Raw genomic sequence first — 11,393 nt, forward strand, 5'->3', positions numbered from 1 at the left:
TTCTCGCTTCTTTAGTATATATTATCCAGCCAATTAGTATTTATAGCGATAGATGGCCATACCAGCAACGCCAATTAGTATTGAACCCATTAAGTAACCAAGCAATTTTAGCTGAAAGATAGGTAATCAATTTATAAAATCTAATTTTCTTACTCTACAAACGTTTGGTTTATTCGCTATACCTTAGAGCTTTCCCGCTGCTTTTGCGGTTCTTCGCTTTTTAATTTTAAGGTTGGTTTTTGAATGTGGTATTCACCACGTCGTTTAAAAACCGTTCGAGCATCGCTAGGTATATGCTCCACATCTGATCTCAGTGTTGAAATTATTATTATATCGCGTTCCTAAAAAAAACCAAGCGTAAGCAACACTAGTATTAATTCCAACATAAGTGTAATTTTTCGAAACTTGTACCTGTCCTTGGAATTCCTCCACAGTGCCAATTTTAGGCATTTCTACATAGGCATCAACGAAAAGTTTGCGCATATGTTCAGCTTGTTTTATGTACGGTGTTATAATGCCGATGGATTCCGGTTTAATGTTCTTACGATACAATTTAACTGTCATTAGGAAAACCTTCAAAAATGAAAAAAATGTTATGAGATACCAAATAGAGGAGATTGTGCTTTTAAAGTAAATACAACTTACATGCTTCGCTTCGTAAGGATTATACCACGACGGCGAGTCGTTTTCCTGCGTTTTTTTCTTTTTTAAAGTAAGTGTGATCAAATATAAGGTACACATAAATGTTTTCTTTTTATATCTACTCTTGCCGTTCCATGGGGAGATGAACTATGCTTTGATGGGAAGCATAGATGTGCCGAAACTCTCACCTCCCAGCGGTGATCCCCGGGAAACAGCTTCGGCCGGCTAAGAAGAGTTTAAGGTTTTGGGCTGCTAACTCGGCGACGAGTTTCTGAGAGATGGTGGAGGGGTTGGCTGGAAGAAGAGCTCTTACTCAATAGCTAGTTACTACCGAGGAAATATATTGAATGGTATTTAAGTACAATGAAGGTAGTAATCTAGCGAGTGCATGGTAGAGTGCATTAGATTAGTCTACCATGTTCAGTGCAATACCCGAGACCTATATATCTTGAAGAAAAGTAGTTCACTGGTAATGGCAACCAGGAAAGTATGGAGAATCCGAAGCAAGTTTTTAATAACCGCCCAAAGTATGCCATAAGGCTTTGCAAAACAAACTGGGAGCCACGGGGGTCAGGAAGCTCGCCTCACAAAGCCACGTATGCCTGCGGGTATATGATGGACTTTGTCCTTAAGTCGTAATAAATAAATTAATTATACTATTAATGCAAAAAGGAATTGACGGACGGCCTTCCCTTTGGCCGATTGATAGAAAATGTCTGGTAAATTAATTAATACATGCAAAAATGGAAAAGGGATATGACGAATAAGTTTTCCCCTTTTACCTATTTTTACTTTTGAACACATGTCACGGATGCCTGCGGGTAATGGTGGTAATTGATCAACAGCACAGTGGAAGCCTTATGGCGGAAGCAGTCAGTTGATCAATTTGTGAGTCCTGACTGCTTGGGTGCGGCCCTTCGGGGAGTACTCGTGGTGGTTGTGGTTGGCGAGTTCCTAGCTAAAATGGAACAATTGAGTGCAGCTAGGCCTCGCCATTCACCAGAGTGGGGTTTATTGTTCCACACACAATAAACTGTTCTGGACTCTGGTGCTGTTTAGGCCCCTACTCTGTGGGGATTGTCTAACTCGCCAGGGGGCGTAGTACGCTTAAAAGTGGCTTGGGCCACCGTGGAGTTAAGCCTTTCAGGCAGGAACCCACGTTAAACCCTTGCCACAAATTCTTGCCGTTCCATTAATTCAATTTTACAATGAAAATGGAATTTAACCATTAAAAGTTAAAAGTTATTTCATTATTCTATTAATTAATTATTATTATTCTATCAATTAATAAGGTTGGTAACAAATGTGACCCTCTTAGCCATAATAAAATTTGCAGTTGGAAGTTAATACGTCGTGCTGCTAGTTTCAGAATTTATTTCAATATGTAGATTGAGTTTATGAAATTATAATAATAATTTGTATTGTAGGTGCGGTCATTGCAAACGATTAAAACCTGAATATTTTAAAGCAGATGAATTAGTGCGTAATGATGATCCTAAAATCTCTTTGGCCAAAGTATATAATAAAAGCTACATTAGGACTTCTTCTCGTGAGATTTGGAAGACTTCTTCTGTTTGTTGTTCTACATTCTGTTTAATATTTGTTCTATAATAACAATAAATGGTACCAATCTTATAAATTATAATTACATCGTTAGCAGTCTAAATGTGCAATATCGCATGCATCCGGAAATATGCAAATAGCCGAATTTGTACTTCTATAAAAGCAATTTAAAATACTGCAAATACTCGTCAATTGTTCGTCAGACGCCTATAAAATCATTTATTACGTGTGGATTATACACGATCATTACGGCAACGGTAAAATTTCTAACAGCATGGAAGCAGAATTCCTAGCGAAATTATTAAAAGCTTGAGATGATCACATACCAAATAAATCAAATAGTTACGGTGTCATTACTCCGTACGCTCAACATCGTCAAATATTAAATACTGCCATAAAGTAAGAATATAATGTTATTACTTTTTCATAGCCCTCACCAGAAATACGTATAAACACAATTTTTCAAGTCGTTCTCGCAGCCTATCAATTGTTGAATTTCTAAAGACCCTAAAAACTATAACAGAAGGGTTTCACATATATTTTTAGTACAACTCCACATCCACTTTGAAAATGTGTGCGATTCGTCCCTCAAATTTTTTAATATCAATCAATTTTTCCATCAATAAATTAAGGTGGATAGCAGATATCTGTCCAAAAATGTGCGTTTACAAGAATAGATTGATTTAGAAAGACTCGGTACCGACGCTATGAGAAGTCAACACGAATTACTTTGATTCTGTGGCATATGTCCAATAGATTGACTTCGTAAATTTGGCTGTTCCAGGGAGATTCCGGATTGAAGCCTAATCACGCGGAAATGCAAAGTTTCTTACATCCCGCTTGTTGTAGAAAGGCATATTCTATTTATGCATGTAGAGCCACCTTTTATCATATCGATAGATTTATCATGTCGAATCGATTTAAGTTTGTGTGTCCATCTGATGTCTGTCTATGTCTTATTGTGTTCAACTTGGTCGCAACTTTTGCGATATTTTGATAAAGTTCCAATACACCGATATATTTTGTGATCAAAACTGTTGAACGCTTTTCCGAATGGATTAGATTTTCGGACACTTTCCTTATTTTAGAAAGCCATTATATGAACAATTATAGTAACCGAATTAGGATGTTTATTTAACGGTGGACGTGGGCGACTACAATGTTCTTAAAGTTTAAATTTTGGTAATATCATGGCCATAACTAGTTATTTAAATTGTCTTTTGAGCATCACTTTAAGAAAAGCCATGTTTTTATTTTTAGATCGGACCTGCTTGGCGTTCACTGCTAGACAATGCTCGTGAACGTAAATTGTTCTATAAAATAACCACCGAAATCACCGAACTACAGGATAAATTATATTCTTTTAAATATACGTTATATGGTTTGCGTTTTCTAATGACAATAGTAATCTAAAATTTTTTGGATATTAGGTATCTTGTTCCAATCTATACGTAAATTTCAATATCTAACTACTGCGCTAACGTCAGCTATAATAACGAACAGGAAAACTTGGAGTTCTTTAATTTCCAGTAGACTTTATACATTATATTATTTTTGTAACAATAAATTTTTCTTTTCCACGTCACGGTAGATGTTACAGCAAGCATGACATAATCTGCTTATTTGTTGGGTGCCTTCCGCTTCTCCCAAAACATTATATTGCATGTGCGAATTAAATTTTAAGCAATTTTTTGCTGATTTACTGCTCTTTGCGGAAACCAAACGAGAGAACTCGACTGCCAACAACGTCGTTGAGTTCTGTTTAGAATTTAAAATCGAGCAGCAAAAACTACAGGAATTGATCTGCATATCTTCAACATTACTACTCAAATCATGTTTAGTAGCTATTTTATCACCGGTGCGATAAACAGTAGATACGGTAGATGAGAAGCTGGTTTGCAAGTTGTCAATAAAAGATCTGGTAAGATTTTGCAAACTGCCATTTGTTCCTTTGTTCTTACCATAATAATGGCATTGTAACGATTTTAGCGAGCGGGCTTTTAAATAAAGATCTATTTCCAATTTGCTTAGGTTTCGAAGTGGTCGTACAAGCTTGATTCCATCGTTCAAACGATCGTCTATTAAACTGACATCATTAGCTGCTGTTGGGCCTCTTCCCAAGCAAATAGCCGTCAATAGATCTGAAGCCAAAGTTGTGTTAATATCAGCCTTAAAGGTAAACTGACAATTAAAATGCTTAGCTGCTCTTGCTATTAATTTATTCCGCTGATGTTTAACAAAGTCTTGACGCGAAGTTAAATTTTGTATTTGACTAATACACTCGACAAATTTTTGTTCTGCCGCCACATCTCGTTTCAAATATTCCACATTGATTTCACTAAATTGGCATATTGACCTTGCGACATCCTCTTCATTTTTTAAAAAAGGCACTATATAACTTTGAAATTCGTTATAGTTAGCAAGAAACAGTTGCATCGTCTTTAAGATAATCCTGGTGTCATCAAGTTCCATATCTTCATCAAAGATCAAAGCAAGTTCGTCTACGTATAAGACTATGACGGCAGAACATAAGCGTTTGAAATCGCCTTGACTCTGAGCACAATGTAACATGTCTAATAATACTACGGATTCAGCACTACCATCGAAAAGTAGCATGACCTTTGCATCATTGGGTAAAATTTTCGCCGATCCGAGAGCGGCTCTGAATTTATGACGAGCGTATAACAGAAAGCAATCGGAGCATTCAGCTTGACGAAATCTTAATTTATATATGGCTCCAGAACTGCCGCATTTATAGCAATTATTCATCTCTAGCACGTTTGACACCAAATTTGTACGAGGTTCCTCATCGGCTATCATGGTGTGCGCGCCTTCATCACCAAAATCCTCTTCTATGTTACACATTTTCTTATAAATATATTTACATTACATGTGGCACTTGTGTACATAGACCTGACAGCAAATCGATTCATTAAAATTATTCTAAACTATAAATATACGAATGTGAGCTGGACACAGTGTTGCTTTTCGTTTTCTGCTTCGCGCACGAAATGTCAAAGTAAAGCAGATTTTATGGTAGTATATGCAGTCGAATATACAGCTTTCTTTGCTTATATTGCGTTGCGAATATTCGCTAAACTTGTAAAATTTTTGCCCTCATTCTTCTTGGAAGGCAAAACAAAATTATGTGATTTGTCAAGTGGTCATTTACTTTTTTAATAAATAAAAAAGAAAGAAAAAAAAGTAAAATATTTTGCCACTTATTTCTATACGAGAAAAGGATTTGTTTCACTTTGTTAACTTTACTTCAAAAAATCACTTTTCGAAGTAGTTTGTGTCTTTAACAATTCAATGGTATTCTAATGTTTATGTAAAGTAAATCTACTCATGCAGTCAGTTCTTCAAATCTTGTGCTGTCGTAAAGCACACTAATTTTGCGGTCATCTAATTATGTAAATTGAAGAAAGGTTAAAAGCGGATTATTTTCTTGTGGAAGTGAGCTAAGATCAAACGTTTTCGTTTATATATCCCATATGTACGTTCTTCCACTAGTCATTCGTAACAAAAGGCTGTATTGTATCAACGACATTTACCATGTTGTAAACTTAACATAATTAATTTAAAAAATTTAGTATACAAAAATCATGATAAATAAACGAACAAACAAACATAAACGCAAATTGCAACAAAATACACACGGTACTTGATTTACAACAAAAACCACGCACGGTTCCACTTTTGCAGCGACAAAATACATATGGTCTCACTTCTAAAATGTAAATAATAACACGTGCATGGCAAATGTAAACAGAAAATAGAATTGTAACAACAAACAAGCACGGTACTACTTTTACGGCAACAAAACACATGCTACTGGAATTATAGCAAGAAAATACAGACGTTACTACTTTTACAATAACAAAATGCATATGCACGAAAATAGTAGTTTTTTTATAAATACTGGTTTTCAAAACTTTTTTACGTGGCAAGGTGTACTTTCGTATTTCATTCATTTTGAAAATCTGGCATCTTCGATCATCAATTCGTTTATTCGTTAACCATCTCTAATCGCTCTGTGACACAAATTGTAAGTGCGCTAGTGTTAATAAAAATTTTTTTATTTCAAAAAACCAATTTTTATTTAAATTTATAAAAAATCGCTAATTAATTATTGTTACACACTCTTAAAAAGTTGTTATCTGAAAAATTTAAGAAAAAAAACTGCTACTGGCACAAATATTTCGCCAAAAACTTTTCGCCTAAATAACGAGTAGGAAAATCGAGAAAAAAATTTTTTCGTTCTATTAACGAACGGCAGGGTGAATAGCATGTAAAGAAAAGAAAAATCAGCGCACTTAAAGCTTATACACACACACGTAGCAATTATGTTACAAATCGCGAATAAATTGTAAATTTACCAAAAAAAAAATAAGAAAAACTGTTACAATAAATAGACATTTAATGTCGGTGCAAAAAGTTGAATGATTTTTATTTCATTTTTCAGAAACCACGTGTTTTTTCTAAAACAACGCTTGGAAACATATATTTTACAAAAAAGTACATTTAATAAGAGGTGGAAAAAATTGATCAAGCATTAAAAAATTCCCGCTATAGCAACATCAAAAACTTATTATTGAAACAACATCAGCAATAAATACCTTCAACATGTTAATAAATAACACTGAAGCTTTAAAAAGTTGGTTGGTGGTAGTGCTGGAACCACTGTAAGTTGCAAATCGCAATGCTAGTTCTATACAAATAGCTTTTCTTATGCTTGCGTGATACATTTTCAGATGTGATGCAGACTCTTCAGCTCTAGCACGTTACGTATTGGCATTATTAAAAAAAGACAAACCCGAAAAAGAACTGAAACGAGTTATGATTGAACAATTGGATGTGTTCTTGACTGAGGAAACGAAATCATTTGTCGAAAGACTTTTTGAGGCCATCTCTACAGAAGAATACTTAAAATTGCCGCCTCCTGCTACGGCAACTAAAACGGACAAAGACAACGAAGAGACTACCACAGACATTGTAACGACCACAGACATTGATACTCAAACTTTGCGATCCGTTGCTATTGGCACGCCAGCAGGAACCGTTACAAATGTGATAAAGCAACATGAAAGCAATCATGGAACAATCAATAATCATGAAAGCATTAAAGTGACAGACGCTACTTCCACCACCACTTTAACCGCTAGCATGTATACGGATAAAAATCATACACCACCTATTGAAGAAGTGAGTATAATATGAAATAATATACACAAATTTTGCTTATGCGTTTTGGGCTGTGTTAATTGTTCTTTTTTTTTTTTTTTGGTTGTCTGCTTTAGAGCAAAACCAAAGATGTTCTCATTACCAATAATGCAAGTGCGGTCGCAGAACATACCCCGTCTTCAATATGGTCTCACCATCAACTATCTTCGCAACACAACCAATCACAACAACAGCTGCAAGCATATTCAGCTCATTATAATTATCACAATCCTTCATCAGGAAAGAATGAAACAGCATCATCCACAACGCATACTTATCCTGTGGGTGGTGGGGGAGGAAATGGAAACAACGACCGCCATCACCATCACCATCGAAGCGCAAGCCCTCCGACAGTTACCCGCACTATTACTGCTGATAAAGAAAATCAACCGAGGGAGAGTCGCAGGCGGCGAGCTTCGTTGCGCTCACGATCTCGATCACGCTCACGTTCCAATGAACGATTTTCACGCCGCTCTCGTTCTCGCGACCGTCGCATTAATGAACGCGAAAAATCCCAAAGACAATTTCGCAACAAATCGCCACCTGTTGCAGGTGGTTGCGATAATTCCAGGTACGAGCGCCGCCGGGGGGGTGGAGGAGGTGGTGGCAGTATTGGTGATCGGCGCCGTATGATGGTGAACAGCAGTAATATAAGCGGAGGGGGAGAGCGCAAGGCAAATGCTACAAGTGGTAGTCGTTCAGCGAACCATTCATCGAACTCACCACGCAGTCGCTCGCCTTCTTTGGATCGCGTTAATAAGAGTAAGAGATCTCCTAGTACTGGCCGTGGTCAATTGCGCGGTGTGGCTAGCTGTGCGACGTCGCCAGAGTCACGCCACCACCACGAGTCTAAAAAACGTCAAAGATGCCGTGATTTCGATGAGAAAGGGTACTGTGTTCGTGGTGAAACTTGTCCGTGGGATCACGGTGTTAATCCGGTTGTGTTCGAAGGATTAAACAACACAGCTTTGATAAGTATGTCGTTACGTGAATATAATCCTGATGCTCCAGATCTTTGGTCTCGCGCGGGACCTCCCAGTGCAGCTATGGTGAACGCTGCAACCCCGGGGACCTTAATCGCTAGCTCTGCAGCTGCTGGTATAAATCCATTTTCCGGAACTACACGTACTGGTGGCGTTATGATGGGCGGCCCCGGAGCACCTGTTGGATTTTCTCAAGTGCAAGGTCCTGACAAAGTCAGTAACGGCGCCGCGGATTATGTGCGCAATGCAGCTGGAGTTGGATTTCGGGCAGCAGCTCCGATGATACCTTTTCCTTTTAATCCGGCCGCGGTAACTACTCCTTTACAGCGCGAACTTATACCCATACCAGTGGTTGATGCCACTGGCGGAGCAGTCGGTGTTGGCGGCGATGTAAATGCCACCCTACAAGCACAGGGTAAAAGGCGTTTTGAGTTGGAAGACTCTGTGGCTATAGCCGAAGGGCCACCCAAACGTAAAATTCCAGCACATAGCCGACTTGGGCCACGTGTACCTAGCATGCAAAACTGCTCACTGGAACTACGCAAAGTACCACGTGGTCTTAACACTATTGCCCACCTGAATAACCATTTTGCCAAATTCGGAAAAATTGTTAACATCCAAATCTCTTACGATAGTGATCCGGAAGCTGCTATTGTAACCTTCTCTACACACGCCGAAGCTAACGTGGCATATCGTAGCACTGAAGCCGTGTTAAATAATCGTTTTATTAAGGTCTTTTGGCACACATCTGCTGACACCCCGATATCCGGAGATGGTAATACCGTCATAGGTCAACAGACGGGAGGAGGACGCAAGAATAGTCAATACCATTTAAATAATGTGCCAGCTATACCAACTCCATCAGCAGATTCAGCAAGAACGGCCAATGTTAGTCAAAATCAAGCTGGTCCGAATGTAAACAACAATAATAATAATGCAAGCATTCAAGATGCCACGACAATCAACACGACAGCAAACACAACTATCACCACCACAACTGCAGTGGTCGCCACCCATGTACCGACACCCTCCTTAAGACTCAAGAACAATGTACCACCACGCCCCGTTGGCGTAGCAAATGCTATTATTCGCAAAAAACAAGAGGAACAGGTAAAAGCTGTAGCCCAACTGGCCAACGGTTTACGCAAACGTAAGCAGGAACTTTTGCAAAGCTATTTAAAGCAAATGAAATCAGCTTTAGACTTAGTAGAACGATGTGAACCATCAGATCCTCAACGTGGTAAAACTTTGGACACAATCAAATTACTTCAGGGAACCATCGACAGATTACGCAAAGAAATTGCTACCGAACAGGAGCAAATGCAAGCTCAAATTCAAAATCAGCAACCACCACCGCCAGTGAAAAAAACTAAGGAGCAGCAGAAAAAGGAATTGCTTGATATTGAGTTGGAGCTATTTGCGCAACAGCAAGAGGGCAATGATACTACTGCTACACAAAAGCGGCTAGAGGAATTACAGCGAAGTCTTGGTATAGTGCCTGGTAGTACTCCGTCGTCTGCTATTACTCCAACAGTCCAGGGTTCCCCTAATATCTGGCCAAATCCAGTCATTACATGGCTGCGAGCAGGAATACCGCGCGTGCACGAAACTCCTATCCTGAAGGTTCCACCCGCGTAGACAGACGTCCTAAGACCATTGTGGTAACGGGTTTTAATAGTGAAGAAGCTGATTTTGTTCTAGGACACTTTAAGGTAGTTTAAAATATAAATTAAACTCCAATTTGTAATCATTTTTTTAATTATTTACAAATAGCATTTCGGGGAAATTACAAAGCATGACATGGATTTGGAAAAACCTCAGCTGATACTCTCTTACGCTACACGTATAAACGCTGAACAGGCGATATTGAGAGGCAAACTATTTAAGGATAAACGTTTGCAAATTGTTTTTGCTCCTGTTGTACAGACGTCAAACGTAGCCTCCAGCGTTTTTAATAAAATGAGACCGATAGCCAGTCCAGTGTATAAAGAAGCTACAACAGCAGAACTCAACAAAACAAACCAGCCTCAAGAAGCTACCACAGCTGCCATATCTTTTCCCAATTCTAGCCAGTATAATAGCGAAACAGAGGCTACTGCCACGGATACTCTGCCTGAATTAAGGCTTGAAGATGAAGAAGAGGATGAAGAATCTGAAGACCGCTCGTGGCGACGTTGTTTCTTGCCAAATCTAAACAAAAGCCATGCCAAACGTAAACAACATAGTCTAAGGTATAGGCTTTAAAAATATACTTCACGTAATTTATTGTACGAAAATTTAGACGCATGCAATACCCAAATAATTGTGCGCTAAAAAGCGTAGCAATTTCAGTACTTTTTTCTTTTCCTCTTGTAAATTCAAACAAATCATTAATTTCGTAATATCAGGAACATTACAAGCACACAAAGAGATATTTTAAGCCAAGCTTTTTCAAATCCAGGAGTTCAACAGCGGAGACTCGAAAAAATAAGTTAAATTCTGAAATTATTGCTAACTTATGGCAAAAACAACCTTGAAAACCTCTCAATATTCATTAGACCTACAAAACACGTGGGATTCACAAAAGTGGTTTAAAAGAAAAAATATTGTGTTAGAAAAGTCCATACGTACAAACGCAGAAGTTCTAACGAAAAACCAATTCAATATTTTATCTTTCGTTTTCAATTTGCATCGTCGAAGTACACAATATTGAGGTTTTTGTAATAAAAATGAAAAACGTATATATGAAAAAATATATTTATATACACGTATATTTATATGTATACACGTGATATATATATACACATGGATATTTTACTTTTTATAAATTAAAACATCCTTCGCAAACACGGTTATGTCTAATTTGCTTCTCGTGCCCTTTCTCTAATTTTTATTACTAGTATTCTTAATTTGATTGTTTAGTTAATACTTTCTACGTTGTGGATATTATCTGAAAATAATTAATGCAGAAAAATTAATAAAGAATTGAATCATTTCATTTGA

At 37.7% G+C, this 11,393-nt stretch overlaps 3 protein-coding genes across 3 annotated transcripts; 1 reads left to right on the forward strand and 2 right to left on the reverse strand.

Moving 5' to 3' along the window:
• LOC119642426 (probable RNA helicase armi) lies at nucleotides 1-804 on the reverse strand. The gene is made up of 4 exons (XM_038041589.1): nucleotides 646-804; nucleotides 412-573; nucleotides 183-341; nucleotides 1-111 (listed from the first exon to the last, which is right to left on the reverse strand). Exons 1-4 carry the CDS (start codon nucleotides 739-741, stop codon nucleotides 34-36), a joined length of 495 nt encoding a protein of 164 aa, XP_037897517.1. The 5' UTR covers nucleotides 742-804; the 3' UTR covers nucleotides 1-33.
• Nucleotides 805-1,878: 1,074 nt separating this feature from the next.
• On the reverse strand, nucleotides 1,879-5,150 carry LOC119642337 (cytoplasmic tRNA 2-thiolation protein 2). Its single transcript, XM_038041468.1, has one exon. The coding sequence runs from the start codon at nucleotides 5,068-5,070 to the stop codon at nucleotides 3,754-3,756; it is 1,317 nt and encodes a 438-aa protein (XP_037897396.1). The 5' UTR covers nucleotides 5,071-5,150; the 3' UTR covers nucleotides 1,879-3,753.
• A 1,005-nt stretch (nucleotides 5,151-6,155) lies between these two features.
• Nucleotides 6,156-11,177, forward strand: LOC119642336 (zinc finger protein swm). Its single transcript, XM_038041467.1, is given in 6 exon segments — nucleotides 6,156-6,253; nucleotides 6,671-6,890; nucleotides 6,960-7,410; nucleotides 7,506-9,965; nucleotides 9,968-10,123; nucleotides 10,185-11,177. Coding segments are annotated over 5 exon segments (3,597 nt in total). The 5' UTR covers nucleotides 6,156-6,253; nucleotides 6,671-6,831; the 3' UTR covers nucleotides 10,656-11,177.
• The last annotated feature ends 216 nt before the right edge of the window (nucleotides 11,178-11,393 follow it).

The sequence above is a fragment of the Glossina fuscipes genome, unplaced genomic scaffold, assembly GCF_014805625.2.
Source record: "Glossina fuscipes isolate IAEA_lab_2018 unplaced genomic scaffold, Yale_Gfus_2 222, whole genome shotgun sequence".
NCBI classification, from domain to species: domain Eukaryota; kingdom Metazoa; phylum Arthropoda; class Insecta; order Diptera; family Glossinidae; genus Glossina; species Glossina fuscipes.